We start from the raw sequence: 13,692 nt of genomic DNA, 5'->3' as shown, positions 1-13,692 counted from the left end.
CACTTCGCGAGGCTGACTAGCCACATTCAGGGTGAGTCACGATATTCATGGCACCCAGGCCGGGTCGACCGGGTTGTACAATACTTGTACAACGATCGAGCAAACGAGATGCAAAGCCGCAGCTCGGCGGTGGGGGCTGCCATCTGCCGTCGCTCATAACCAACTTGTGCTGCACGTCCTAAGCCCACTTCGTCTTTCCCGCTTGCTTCCCCCTGAACCGCATCACAAGCTCCGCTGTCTGTCGTCCACGCTCAACAAGCACAATTCTCGTCCCCAGGGTTGAGAATTCCACACGCAATGCCCGTCCCTGATACAGCAACCTTCAAGCCAAACCACTACGACGATCCCATGACGACCTGAGCAATTTGACGACAGGATACGGGAAACCAAGCAGCATCCCGGAACACTTCACCGGCAGACTCTAATAAACATCATACAGCGGCCACAGCAAACGGAGCACAGAAAACACAACATGGAGCGGGAACGACAGTATATCCGCCCGAGGGCAGGGGGCACTGTGACGCCCGGCGCCGAAGCCCGGGCGGGCCGTCCCGCCGAGTGGCCCCAGTGGGAGCCGGGCCAGGAGCGTGACGATTCCCAGCATGAGCAGCCCCTCAAGTCGATAATGCGCAAGCCCGCAAGGCTGCTTTCGACACGGCCGCGGCGGAACTCGGACACCTCCGTCACTTCATCCAACATGCCTGCCATAGGGAGCGACTCGGAACCACGAGCACCTGTTCCCCTTCCCTCCGCCTCGGCAGGGACACTGCCTAGAAAGGTCCTCAAAGCAAAGTTCCCGGGGATTCCTGCGGAACGGCAAGGAGTTGTCAACCTACGGCCTTCTCGGTCCTCCTCCTCCAGCATTCCATCCAGCTATCATGTACCTCCAGTGCGCACCGTTCTTGCGCCCCAATACCTGGTTGATAACGGGCCCATGGACCGTCATGAGCCTTATGACCGCCGGGACCGTCACGACAGAAACGACTACCGCGATGAGACCGAGTCGGTTTCAGAATCATCGGAGCTCTCATCCTCCACTCAAGCCACCACCGTCATCTCGGCAACATCAGATTCAACTGCAACCGACATGACACCAACCGAGACCAACACCGTGACCAAGTCAGCCCCGTCTGTCCGCTTCACACCAAGCGTTATCGGCTCTGGCTCCAGTGTTGCCAGTTCAGTTCCTCCTAGCCGAAAAGTCAAGCCGCGGTTGGGCACCCGGGCAAGGCCACCTTCTGACGCGGACCGGACTGTTGCCAAAACTGGCGGTCGGACAGCTCCAGTCAAACTTCTTCCCCCCAGCGCCAACACACCCGAACCAAGGTACTCGGAGCTTGAGAAGGCACAGCAAGACATGGAGCGTCGACTGCTGCACACGATTGAGCAACTCGAGCACGAGAGGCAGGAGCTGCGTGAGAGCCAGGCCAAGCTGAACCGTGAGCTAGCGGAAAGCTCATCACGCCTCACGTCTCTCGGCCAAGAGAAGGCAGCTCTCGAAAAAGAACGCGACCTTGAGCGCCGCAGTAAGGAGAAGGTTCTCGGCATGCTTGAGGAACAAAAGGCCGTCTTCGACGAGTTCCGAAGCAACTTTGAACTGCAAAAGGTTATGCTCGACGACTTAGAAAAGGAGCGGGATGCGGAACGTTCCAGCAAAGCGGAGCTACAGACGAAGCTCGACAACACCCGGCAGGTTCTAGACGAGTTCAGGTCCACCTCTGACTTGCAAAAGACCATGATCCTAGAGGCTGAGAAGGAGCGTGACGAGATCAAGCTGTCTAGAGACAAGCTGGAGGATCAGTTCGCTCAACTCGAGAAGGACTTTCAGAAGCTTCAGGAGGACCGCAAAGAGCATGAGGATCTGCTCGCACAGCAGATTGCGGCACTGGAGATTGGCAGGGATGCCCTCAAAGACCAGCGCGACAACAAGGATAAGGAAATTGCGGAGATACTTGCGGATCGCGAGCGGCTAAACTCCGAGTTGGCGGCCCTAACAGCTCGGGTAGCCGCGTTTGACGATGAAATGTGCAAGCTGAAGGATATGGCCGAGGAGGAGAAGGCACAGATCCGGAATGAGGGCGAGGAGAGCCTTCAGGCATCCAAGAACCGTGTGGCGGAACTTGAGCAGGAAAAGGCCGAGTTAGAGAAAGCCAAGGAGGCCATCGGGCAAGAGAAGGCCGAAACCGACGCAAAGCTCGCAACTGCCGATGAGAACATTGCCAAGCTTAGTTCCCAGATTGCGGACTTGACATCCACTGCATCGGACCTTAACGCCAGGATAACAAGTTTGGAGGAGATGCTGTCTGCAGCCAAGGCGGAGGCGGACGACCTCAAAGCCCAAGTCGAATGTCTCGAATCTGACAAGGCCGGACTGCAGAAACAAGTTGAAGATCTCACCGCCGAGAAAGCCGACTTGGAAGCACAGGTGTACACCCTCAACACCGATCTAGAGGGCGCAAAAGCCGCCAATGTATCGCTTGCAAGCCAGAAACTTGATCTGGCAGGTGATATGGCAGGCATCCAGGGATCCCTTGACGCGGCCAAGGCTGAGATCGAGACCCTCCTCAATGAAAAGGCTGCCCTACAGGCTGAGGCGGACAAGGTTGCCGGCCTAGAAAGCGCCAAGGCCGAGCTTGCGGCGAAGATTGCGGAGCTCCAAGGGAAGACATCCGACCTCGAAGGCAAGCTTGCCGAGCTCCAAGGCGAGGCGGACAAGATTCCCGGCCTTGCTGGAGAGAAGGAAGCTGCTGATAGCAAGATTGCGGAGCTCGAAGCGAAGATCGCTGACCTTGATGGCAAGGCTGCCGGTCTCGAAGCAGACCTTGCCGAGGCACGAGCTGAAGCGGGCAAACTGCCTGCGCTTGAGGAAGCCAAAGCAGAACTCGAAGGCAAGGTATCTGAGCTGCAGGGCAAGATTGCTTTGCTGCAACTCGAGCTCGAGAAGGATCCAGACTCGGCCACGGCTGCCCTGAGGGCTGAGCTGGAGGCGAAGGGCCAGGAAATCGCACGGCGTATGGAGGAGATTACTGTGTTGACGGAGCGTAACACGGCGCTGTCAGCGCAGCTAGGCGCAACCAAGCAGCAACTCGACACGACTCAACAATCCCTTGACGAGACGACGCAATCCTACACGGGCCAAGTCATCGAGCTCCAGCAGCGCGTCGAGCAGCTCGCGTCGGCGTCGCGAAGGGCCAGCCGGTCTCGCACGTCTTCTCCGCAGAAGAAGGAGCGGGAGGGCGGCGGCAAGAAGGACAAGCAGTTGGTGGTGGTGCGGAACCCGGCCGACAGAGGGGCCCTGTCAGTCATGCTCCAAATCGCTGCCTCCATCTGAACTTGCACTTGTCAAGCCCCCCTGGTAGTAGGTGACTAACGGGGCTTGCATACCTTACAGGCAATTCGTGAGGAAACGCGACCTGAAGCGCAGCCCGAGCACGCGCACCTCGACGTCCTCCGTTGCTAGTATTGCCAGTGCCAGTGCCTCGCAGTCGGAATCGGACCGTGACGGTTGACTCTCGCGGATTATTTGACGTGCTGGCGTACGGTTCGATGCTTTTTAGGTCATGGAACCTCCACACTGGCCGCCGCGAACTTGGAAGAAGCGATTGCTCACCCCCAGCGCATGGGCTGGGTGACACTGGGTGGAAGGCGGGAGTACTGGGACTCTTCTCTATGAGACGGGAGGGTGTCAAAAGGAAAAGAAAAGTCTGGCGGATCTTGTGCTTCGGGTGGGCGCTGTTGTTCTGTTCTACTTTTTCCTTGCTCTGTTCCCCCACATGTCTCTTTTTCTGGTGTGATTTACCATGTGCCCGAAGCAATATTTTTTTTTTTTTTTGCTCTGTTCCCTCACATCCATGATGTCTCCAGTCTTTCCTGTGCAGTTCTACCCCCTGTTTCCTTACATCATAGATGTCTCTTTTCCTGGTCTGGTTTTATCCTGTCCCTGTCCCCGAAGCACATTGGCGCTGGATAGGAGCCCGCAAATCCCGTGTTTTGATATGCAGCCTTGTTTTGCTCCAGGCTCTGGTTGATGTGGTTTGGTTTACACAAAAGTTCTGGCTTTGGTGCATTGCGAGAGGATTGCAAAGGTTTGATGTTTTAAGCTGGCTGAGGATGGAATGGGATATCCTGGGCTCGGGTCATGTAACACACAGTCATGTAACGATTAGTATTTGGTTTCTTTTGTCATGTTCAGAGTTGTTTTGGTGCATGTTATAGACTTTGTTACTTTGTTAAGGTCACGGTGCATTTCAGCGTTGTGGTGACTTGGCTTGATGAGTTTATGTTCATGTTGACGAGTCATGATATGCACGAAGCACATGATGATGATGGGGATGGATCATGTGGGACATAGGTGAAGGGGCATATGCCGCTGGGCATTATAAGATTGTGCACAGACGGCAAGGGGAGGAATAGAGCCAGGCCGTCGTGGTTGGTGATGGTGATGGGAAGGGGGTTGGTAATGTCGAGTGAATGTAATCCGTCTCAAATTGGTACATGTATGTAGCAGTCGAAGAAGAAACGAAGGGTACCTACCTACCTTACGCTGTTGAATGGCAAGATGTTTACTTTCATCCATATGTTTCCTGGTTACCGTACCTTACCTTATGCTCTGTACCCAATGTGAGTAAGAGATGCAGCATGCCTTGGAAGGAGGAGGTGAAGCTGTAAGTCTGCTTGCTTGTACTTATCGGCATAGAAGCGGGCATTTCCACTGCTCCGGACCCTGGTCAGAAGTTTACTCAAGTGGCCGGACTTGAAGGATGGATGGAACATTTGACTCCCAGTAGCTCATTCCCTTGTGTGAGTTTCAACTTAAAGGTTCATAAGACGTCCACTTTTATGTTTCTCGATTGCTGTACCTTATGCTCTGACTCTGTGAGCATGAGAAGCAGCATGCCTCGTAAGTCTGTATTGCCATAGCAGCAGGTGCTGATTCATGATCTGGGCTCTGCTCAAACGGAGTGTTTCACTCGATAAGTGGCCGTATCTGAAAGATTGACTCGATGGAGCATGTGAGTAGCTCATCCCCTAATATGAGCTACAACTTGAAGCTAAAACTTGTATGAGGCAGATATATGAGTACATATCGGCAATGACACCGGCATGGAGGGTTTCGAAGACGGCGGCACTCAGTTAGGCTGTATGCCCGGCTTAAAAGTTTTGAACCTATCTAAACATTCACTGCATCATACCCAAGCTAAGGTAGGTATAGTGCCCGAATGAATTTGCCTTAACCTGTGCCAATGAATTGAAGGCTGGCAACATGAAGTAAACCTCGAAGTTTTGGTAGTCCGGGCTGGCCGGCAGTGTTCAGATCATCTCCGTCAACGTCAAGACTCGTGGCGGTCTGCAAGTGCAACCCTGCCGCTAACTTGATGTAGGCATGCTTATCCAGGTTATCCTGCACGTCATGCACCTCGGTGAGTTTTTGTCTTTTATTTTGGTGCCAGGTCCCCTGGTATTGACTCCGAGACCGGCAGGAATTAGATAGAGATTGATAGATTGGGCCCTGCCGGGACCCCCTGTTCCAAACCCAAGTCCCGACTGGCGGTCTACGGATGAGATAGTGGGTGTTGCCTGGCCTGGGATTGGGACTGGACGGGAAACTCAGATGGGCGGATGTTGTGTTACATACATTGTGTTGCGCCGTTGCACCGTTCCGCCTCACTCTCACCTTGCAGGACATGACATGACATGCAAGACACGTGGATGTGAGAATTTCCTCCCTTAGGTGAAATTCATGGTGGGCGGCTGGTTGGCGAGTGGTATTGATGAGTAAAGCGCTGAGTAAAGATGAACTTCATGCTGATATGACTGATGTATCATGAAGCTCCGCGGGCAATCACTGCAGTAATTATGGTGAGCGTCAGTCTCGACCACGGTGATGCGGCGGGGTTGACCTCGACCGCCGTCTTCTCCCGATTCTAACAACATCACAGGTGCACAAACTGACAGTAACATCAAGCTGAGCTGAGTACATGTACAGAGAAAACGCAAACGTCAGCTCACTGGCAGGCAACACAAGAAGAGATCATAAGGTACTCATCGAGGTAACAAATCCTCCAAGCCCGCTGCCTGGCGAAGGGTGCTGGTCCTGCACCCTCCGGATTCGTTCATCCCTCGGCCGTTTCATCTACATATCCCTCAGCTAAGGTAAAGCAACCTATCTAGACGGCGCCTGACCCATCATCCCACGTCTGTCTGTAAAACGCCTTGTGACCAGTTCCGGGGTATCACCGTGACCGATTGCTGCGCCCACCGTCTCCGTTACCGAATCGAATCCATGAATAGCCCGTCACTTCTGCTCCGAGCCATGCTCCCAAAACAGATCCACTTCCTTCCCATCCAACCACTTCTCCATCTCGGCATACATCCTGTCCCACAGCTCCCCGCTGGCTGTCGGAAGCACGCAGTCAATCTTATACCCGAGCCTGGCCTGTGCGGCACCAAGGTAGCGGTAGCCGACGGGGTACTTTGCGAGTTCCTCGGGAGAGAATTTCGGCGAGTGGCGCATGGGACAAGCGTTGACGGGCACGACCTTGTCCTTTTCGTAGAACAGCTTGACGTACTTGGTCTTCCACTCGCCGGTGGTGGGATTTTTCTCGCAGAAGAAGATGAAGCGGCAGTCGCAGTCAACGTCGAACTCAGTTGGAACTGGAACTTTGGTCTCGGTGCCATTGGTGCCGTTGGAAGTGGTGCCGTTCGTCTCGTCCCTGCAGTGGCCACCGCGAGCCCAGCGGAAGCGCTGGGTGATGGTGGCTTTCATTTTGCCGATGGCGCGGTTGCGGTCGGAGCTGAGCTCGACGAGGGTGCCGCACTCGCGGTGCATGATGAAGGCGCCGTTTTCTTTGCCCGCTTTGGAGATGGCGATGAAATCGTCGATGGAGCGGGGGCCGCTCCAGGCTGGAGGGAATGGGGGTTAGATGGAGTTCTTACTCATGTTAGATTCTGGGAAGAGATGAAGTATCTTACTCGTCCAAACAGTGGCATCGTCGGTAAACAGGGAACGAAAGTTCTTCCACTCGGATGCATCGCGATAGACGGGCCATCCCTTGCAAAGCTCCGACACGGCGAAGCGGTCGAGCAAAGCCTGAGTGCCGTCGTTGATGTGCGAATAGCACTTGGTGTGCGGGTCGAGCGGTGAAGTCATGGTAACAACCGGGTTGTGAGTCGTGAGTGAAGTGAGTGAAGGTGTAGTGAATGTTTTCCGACCTAAGATCAGGTAGCTGAAATGATGTTGTCGGGAGGTTCTGGCAGAAGGCAAGGCGGCTACTGAGGGCCTTTATATATGCCCAATCTTCGAGATTCGTTGACCTGTTTCTTGGTTACCACGCGTTCTCTCAGGGTTCAGATGAAATAGTGACCGAGACGGTGAAGGTTCACTTACCAGGACACAAGGGGATTCTTGTGCAGTGAAGGACTGGTGACGGTCAGCAAACCCGGCCGAGGTGGGATGAAAGCGAATTAAACATCGAAGACTCCTTGGGCGAGTCGACCCCTGAATCCCTGAATCCGTGACCCATCTTCACCCACAGGCACTTTTTCACGTCACCGCCGGTCTGAAAGCCGGAGTGAGAAGCCCAGGGGTCAAGCAAAGGCCCGCATGGTAATTACTGTTTATAGGCAAGGTACATGGACGGGAGGGGTGAGCAAACATGGCGGCAGTCTGTTTCACAGCCGGCGAGACTGGTCCGCGTGGCGCCCGGGGATGCTCGGAATGCGCCGCGATTGTCCTTTCTCTGGACGTGAAGACGGTCTAGAGGTCCTTAGCACAGATTTACAGTGGTTACTGGATTGGAGATATAACGAGTTGGCTGACAGAGACCCCAAACTCGGGAGCGAAGACGGGATACGGTGAGTGAGCCCGCCATGCCATTGGGCTGCGTTGACAGTTGAACACATGCAAGCCGAGCCAGGACCATGCAGCAGCGTGGTGGTGTAACTGACGCTAGTCCTGTAGGCACACACTACAGGCATAGCTAACTTGTTGAATGGTGCTGAGCTGCCAGGAGCTGGTCCATTCTTTCGATCTCGACACCGTTCGTGCTGTTGTGTCACGGCCCCGCCATATTGAGTAGGTAGGGATTGGCGTGTAAGAAACGTGGGAGAACAGAGGGGAGGCTGGTGACTATTGGGAAATACCCTTCAGGTTCATAGAGTCGTTCAATCTTCGCTCTTGAAGTCTTGATTGATTGACATCAGACCGCTCATGTCTGTGGCGTCAATGCGGTTGAACTCTTGTTGGAGTCGAGTGCAAGGATCGGAATCCACAATACATCCAAGGCTCACCTCAGATTGTACGCAACATCATGGAAAATGAGTAAGGCCAACGTCCGTTAGCCCCCACGATTTATGATCCTTTAATCATGGCATCCGTCCTTTTTATCAACGGCAAGAACCTGGAAGCAGCTGCCTGGAAGTTTGGTAAAAGTTTGGATCTTGGAAGCAGCGGGTTAGGGCTCTACCAAAGATTCGGTACTCCGTTTTCGGACCTGCTCCGTTGTGTGGCCTGTGCGCAATGCGCGACCGCCTTTGCGCTCAGGCTCTGCAGTGGCTGCTTGTGGCGCTGTTAAGAACCCGCCGGGCTGAGGTGGCCCGTGGGTTGAGACACCCCACTTGGGATTTCTTGTGCCAAGTGCCCACTGCATGTTGAGGACTTGAGGCATCTCACCTGTCCGGCTTCTGCCTCTGTGCCTGTTCTCTGGCAGCCATCGCCATACGCGGCTACGACGCTGCCCTGGGCCATCTGTGTCCTTCACCCCACGAGTCCGCACGTCACCTGCCGACCGCGCAACGAAACCCTCCGTGTCGCCGGTCATGTCCTCGTCCGACCGCATCAGACACATCGCATCGCTCGACGAGTTCAACTCGCTCCTCTCGTCGACGCGCTATGTAGTTGCCGATTTCTACGCCGACTGGTGTGGTCCATGCAAGGCAATCGCGCCCCATTTCCAGCAGTTCGCCGCCGCCTCGTCAATCGACGGCTTCCTCGCTTTCGCAAAGATCAACGTCGACAAGGCCCCCACGGTCGCACAAAAATACGGGGTCGCTGCCATGCCCACATTTCTCTTCTTCAAGGATGGAAAGCAGGTCGGCGTGAATGGCGCCGCTATGATACAGGGCGCGAACTTACCCAGCTTGAAGTTGGCTGTTGAAAAGATGAGCAGGCTGGCCAAGGAGAAGGCTGACGCCGCTGCTGCGGAGAGCGCGTAGAGGATGTGAGGAGACGAGAGATACCCATTAGCCCTTGAGCGGAACATACATTTCTACTACTCGGCCGCGATAATGTTGTTTTTCGTGGACTCGAGAACTTCGACTTCGAGCATGAAGCATGGCCTTGTCTGTCTGTGGCGAAATGGCGACGGGATGGAATACAAGGATTCTTGGCCACCGTACCTTATACGTGCCAGCGCGAGCCATATGATGTGCCATCAGTGCAAACCAGAATAGTCGATTTGAAGATGGCTTAGGTGGCTTGCTGCAAGTGCCTTCTAGAAAGCAGCTGGATCAAGAGCTGTCGGCCGGGTTGGACAGCTGTGATGTCATAGCCATCAGCATCACCTCCCGACGGCTGCTACCCTTCCCCTCAAAGACCCTTCACCCCCTCGACAGCAGTTTTTTCCGAAGACGTTTTGCTTTGCGTATTTACATCAATCGACTCGCGCACCGTGTTACCCATTCGCTTTCTTTTCTCACCTCCAAAAGTTACTGGGCGATACACACTTGGGACGTGCCTGGTGGCTGGGAGCTTGAGGACGATGCACAATGTCTGACACGCAGACAGAACGGACGAGCGACTCGACAGGAAGAGGCCGCACAGCAGCCAGAGGGAGAGACCGACAGGACACGGCTCAGACCACCGAGCCCAGTGGGCAGCTGGTGCGGCGACATACGGATAATCAAGGTGACCATCTCGCGAGACGTCAAGACCAGCCTGCGGCTCGGGCCCAGAGCCAGGCAGGCCGCAAAGGCGCCCCTGCCTTGAGACTGGATATGGATCTTGATGTGGATGTGCAGCTCAAGGCGAAGATAGAAGGGGACATTACTTTGAGCATTCTGTAAGTGATGATCTGCCTTGGAATTCGGTGACGAGATAAAGCGGCTAACGTGATGGTCAGGGACAGCGACCAGTACAACCAGCAGGGCGGTCAGCATGGTTGAACTAACACTGCAATGCTCACCTGAGTCTACGGCATGGAGTGGGCAAGTCAAGTTGAAGTTGGGTCGCGGGGCAAGTGCATCAGACGGAAGAAGTTCCTGCAGTTGTGGATGACTTGATGTTACGGCGTTCAGGTGTCTGGCACAATATCTTTTGGAATGCTTATGACCTCACCTAGTTTTTGCATTTCTCATTGCTATTTTATTTTGTTTTATTTCTTACTTTATTAGCTGTCAAAGGCGTCGAACTAGCTGGAGTGTCATACTCTTAGGAGGATTATGCCTGGTGTTCGGGTCATCCGGTCATGTGTGACACCTGACTGACCTGGACAAGCATCACGCAAGAGTCTCACGGGTGCGCACACTGCGCGTCCCGAGGTCGGTCGCATAGCAGCACAAGATATTTAAATAAATGATTGAGTCCTTTTTCTTGAAAAGAGTCTCAGTCGAGTATTCCTCAACTTACCTATTTTCTCGGTCGGAAACTGTCAGAGCAAGCCACCAAAGTCCAGTCAGAAAAAGGGGACAAGTCCACCGTAATGCCCACACACTCCCGCGACCGCAGGTCATCCGACACCCAGCACCGCGACTCGAAGCAACGACAAGAACTCTTGCGCCAAGTCGGCCGTGCAGCACTGGCATACTGCGTGCAAAGGATGAGCCATCAAGACGCACCCGACAGTGATCCCAGCCACAGAGATCGCCGAAGATCAAGCCGCAGCCAGAACCGAGACGCTTTCACTTCAGCCTCCGGTTCTGCGCGCCAAAGCGAAACCACCTGCGACCTGCCCCTACCACCGCCGGCGAGAGGCGACAGCGATTTGCACAACGTCCTAAGCCAGGTCGTGGCAGGCCTGTTTTCCCTTGGCCTCCGCCAGCTCATGCATCGCACGCGTGAAGCGCGACGCCGGCGCCGGCGGCAGCAGCAGCAGCAGCAAGCCCAGGCATCCTCGTCCTCCTCCGCGCGTGTGGACAACTCGAACTTGAACTCAGGGCAGCGCGGAGCCGGTGAGCAGGTTGACCCGGAGCTGTCCGTTGCTCTGGGCAGTGTCACGCGCGAGCTGCAGGCCGCGGCCGACTCGATCCGGCGTCTGGCGCATACTAGTACCTCGGGGCCGGGGGAGCTTCACCATCGGAATTGTGCGGTGCGGGCGGCGCTGGTTGCGGATGCGGATCGGTTGCTGAGGGTGTTGGAGGAGGTGCAGGCGGGGGTGAATAATATGAGGAATTTACATCCTGGGCTGCGGGCGAGGCCGGGTACGGGCCGGGGTGAAAGTCAGGGGCGGGGGCAAGGCCGGGGTTTCGACGGAGCGGGAGCGAGATCGGGCGGGCGGCGGGCGAGGGTGAGGGTGAGGGTGGCACAGCGTCCGAGTCAAGGTCAAAGACGTTACGGTTACGGTCGGGGAGGGACCGGCGGACTGACTGGAGAAGAGGCGGGGAGAAGAGGATATGGAGAGGGTGGGCAAGCTTCAAGTCACAGTTGGCAAAGCCGCCCCGGGCCAAGTCGCCATCACCCGAGCAGGGTCCAATTTGGAGGGATGCCAGTGCGGACTGGCTATCGGTAATGATGCTGCGGATTTGGCGTTGTTAGTCAATCACTCTCAGTTCGGACTGGGGTTAAGAAAGAGGATGCCTTTCATCCTACTGTACGTGCCGGGAATCCAATCAATCATCTGTCCAGGCCAGCCGCCGGACAGCGTGATCGATGGACCCAGTGGCAGCGCGTGTGGTGACCCGCTGAAGGAATTGCCCTGGCGATGCAACTCCGCTGAGATGCGTGTCTACGATAGGCGGAGAACCCTTTATCAAGTTAAATAAATACAGCGCTTTTCAACCAAGAAGCCCGCATGGCGCAGTGGTGGCGCGCATCACTAGTAGAGGTACTAGATCATGATGAGGTCGTCAGTTCGATTCTGGCTGTGGGCAAGTGAAAATATTTTTTGATGTTATTTTTCCCATGTCCACACTGGAAGCGAGTGGGTTCGAATCTGGCTGTGGACGTTTTGTTCTTACAGGGGAGATGCCAACATTCTTTTTGCGGTTCTGGTTGTTAGGGCTTGTGGAACAGGGGAACCACCAGGGATTAATATGGAGGAGGGTACTCGTTTCGAGTGACACCACTAACGTAGCACAGCTAAAAGGATGAGAATAACTGCTTCGTATAGCGGAAGCAGATCAGAATCGATCAAGTACCATGAGTATGATAATACAAGGCATTCATTCATATGTAATAAGTAGTACACGTCGAAACGCCGATTCCACGCCTTGCGCCCCTAGCATACCGTATACAATTTACGAGAAGTATCCAGGAACTGAACCTGAAGACCACAGCAGAACATCTTTACGGACGACCAGAATCCCCCGGCCATATCTACTGAGTAAACTAATACCAGCCACGGTATTCGCCAGTAACCTCAAACCTTCCTGTTCCAATCACCCACCACCCACAGCTTAAGCCTGAGCCTGCGCAGCGGCCGCACTCTCCGCCGAAGACCCCGACCCGCCCGAGCTCCGCGACCCCTTACTGTGGCGTCTCCGACTGCGCCGGCGGTAGATGCGGATCGACTCGCCGTAGCGGTAGAGGAAGTAGCACACGCCGGCCAGGAATGCGGCGAGGAGGATGCCGACTGTGACACCGATGGTGATGTTTTGGTCGCGCATTGTGTACCGTTTCCTGTGGCTGAGGGGAGTCCATGGCACTATGGGAGTTGCGGTTGCGGTTGCGGTTGTGGTGGCTACCAGATGGTGGGTGATGTCCCTGAGCCCATCTTCGTGAAGAGCCTGAAGGGTATTGACGGTGGTGGTGGTCCTGGTCGAGGGTGGGGACTGCCCGGGCCCAGGTGTCAGTGTTGGGATTGGGATTGGGGTGGCATGGGAATTGGGCGGCGGCGCGGGGGTTGAGTCAGGTTGTGCGCCAGGGGTGAACGGGGGACGTGGTATGAACATTAGAACATTAGGCGCCGTTCAGGCCGCCAAGCGCTGTTGCTCAAGTGCTGAGGGGTCCGGTTGTTCAGGTTTTGCTCTTCTAGCAACCGTCACAATCACGGGTCGGGAATTCGGGCAGCGTGCCTGGGTGGGGGACTTGGAGCAACGCGCGTGGTCATCGGAACACATGGAGCCTCCCAGTGATGGTGGAAGACGATGGTGACGGGGAATCCATCAGAGTGGACTCACCGAGCTTCTTTCGGAGGGTTGGGCGAGATTATCTAGAGGTTGCTACCGTTATGGATGGACTCGGATTCACCCAAAAAGGGGGTTGCAATCATGATTGCAGGGCGAGTAGACGCAGAGACCGTCGTCGACATTTCGCGTGTGCCGATGGAAAATGTATGGTTGACCAATTCGAGCCTGCATGCTTCGCTGCCAGGCCGGAAGGCAGGGCTGCAGACAAGCAGCAGCTGCTACCTTTAGCGTGGTCTCGGGACTTCTCACTGCCGTGTTTCCTATGAATGTCCTGCAGCGACATCAACCGGCTGCCGTTATCACTGGCTGAATCGAACCAATGCCTGAACGGAAACCGGCGGGGCTGGACCA

General features: G+C 55.2%; 6 protein-coding genes and 1 non-coding gene across 7 annotated transcripts; 5 read left to right on the top strand and 2 right to left on the bottom strand.

The window, feature by feature from the left end:
- Positions 1 to 472: 472 nt before the first annotated feature.
- On the top strand, positions 473 to 3,331 carry N656DRAFT_792161 (uncharacterized protein; the record flags this gene model as incomplete). Its single annotated transcript, XM_064817048.1, has 6 exons — positions 473 to 1,119; positions 1,150 to 1,415; positions 1,449 to 2,002; positions 2,033 to 2,108; positions 2,145 to 2,348; positions 2,391 to 3,331. 6 exons carry the CDS (start codon positions 473 to 475, stop codon positions 3,329 to 3,331), a joined length of 2,688 nt encoding a protein of 895 aa, XP_064666480.1.
- A 2,596-nt stretch (positions 3,332 to 5,927) lies between these two features.
- N656DRAFT_362869 (uncharacterized protein) lies at positions 5,928 to 7,525 on the bottom strand. Its single transcript, XM_064809392.1, has 3 exons — positions 7,388 to 7,525; positions 6,973 to 7,314; positions 5,928 to 6,903 (listed from the first exon to the last, which is right to left on the bottom strand). Exons 2-3 carry the CDS (start codon positions 7,148 to 7,150, stop codon positions 6,296 to 6,298), a joined length of 786 nt encoding a protein of 261 aa, XP_064666479.1. The 5' UTR covers positions 7,151 to 7,314; positions 7,388 to 7,525; the 3' UTR covers positions 5,928 to 6,295.
- A 1,292-nt stretch (positions 7,526 to 8,817) lies between these two features.
- Positions 8,818 to 9,213, top strand: N656DRAFT_716857 (thioredoxin-like protein; the record flags this gene model as incomplete). The annotated part of the gene is made up of 1 exon (XM_064812162.1): positions 8,818 to 9,213. One exon carries the CDS (start codon positions 8,818 to 8,820, stop codon positions 9,211 to 9,213), a length of 396 nt encoding a protein of 131 aa, XP_064666478.1.
- Positions 9,214 to 9,765: 552 nt separating this feature from the next.
- On the top strand, positions 9,766 to 10,161 carry N656DRAFT_801342 (uncharacterized protein; the record flags this gene model as incomplete). The annotated part of the gene is made up of 2 exons (XM_064818112.1): positions 9,766 to 10,058; positions 10,119 to 10,161. 2 exons carry the CDS (start codon positions 9,766 to 9,768, stop codon positions 10,159 to 10,161), a joined length of 336 nt encoding a protein of 111 aa, XP_064666477.1.
- Positions 10,162 to 10,697: 536 nt separating this feature from the next.
- N656DRAFT_801341 (uncharacterized protein) lies at positions 10,698 to 12,540 on the top strand (the record flags this gene model as incomplete). The annotated part of the gene is made up of 2 exons (XM_064818111.1): positions 10,698 to 11,507; positions 12,493 to 12,540. The coding sequence occupies 2 exons, from the start codon at positions 10,698 to 10,700 to the stop codon at positions 12,538 to 12,540; spliced, it is 858 nt and encodes a 285-aa protein (XP_064666476.1).
- N656DRAFT_t126 lies at positions 12,000 to 12,084 on the top strand. Its single transcript has one exon. It is a non-coding gene; the product is annotated as a tRNA-Thr (tRNA).
- On the bottom strand, positions 12,457 to 13,447 carry N656DRAFT_362775 (uncharacterized protein). Its single transcript, XM_064809391.1, has 2 exons — positions 13,228 to 13,447; positions 12,457 to 12,984 (listed from the first exon to the last, which is right to left on the bottom strand). The coding sequence occupies exons 1-2, from the start codon at positions 13,270 to 13,272 to the stop codon at positions 12,610 to 12,612; spliced, it is 420 nt and encodes a 139-aa protein (XP_064666475.1). The 5' UTR covers positions 13,273 to 13,447; the 3' UTR covers positions 12,457 to 12,609.
- Between the last annotated feature and the right edge of the window lie 245 nt (positions 13,448 to 13,692).

This window comes from Canariomyces notabilis (assembly GCF_033297395.1).
Source record: "Canariomyces notabilis strain CBS 508.74 unplaced genomic scaffold N656scaffold_28, whole genome shotgun sequence".
NCBI lineage: Eukaryota > Fungi > Ascomycota > Sordariomycetes > Sordariales > Chaetomiaceae > Canariomyces > Canariomyces notabilis.
This window is presented reverse-complemented; position numbering and strand designations above follow the sequence as displayed.

Bases quoted from the DNA above. Each gene is read 5' to 3' on its own strand.
- N656DRAFT_362775 (XM_064809391.1), bottom strand. From the start codon at position 13,272: ATGTGTTCCGATGACCACGCGCGTTGCTCCAAGTCCCCCACCCAG. The intron at 12,985-13,227 runs GCACGCTGCCCG...GGGCCCGGGCAG, and splicing joins GCTCCAAGTCCCCCACCCAG to TCCCCACCCTCGACCAGGAC.
- N656DRAFT_362869 (XM_064809392.1), bottom strand. From the start codon at position 7,150: ATGACTTCACCGCTCGACCCGCACACCAAGTGCTATTCGCACATCAAC. The intron at 6,904-6,972 runs GTAAGATACTTC...CATTCCCTCCAG, and splicing joins CGATGCCACTGTTTGGACGA to CCTGGAGCGGCCCCCGCTCC.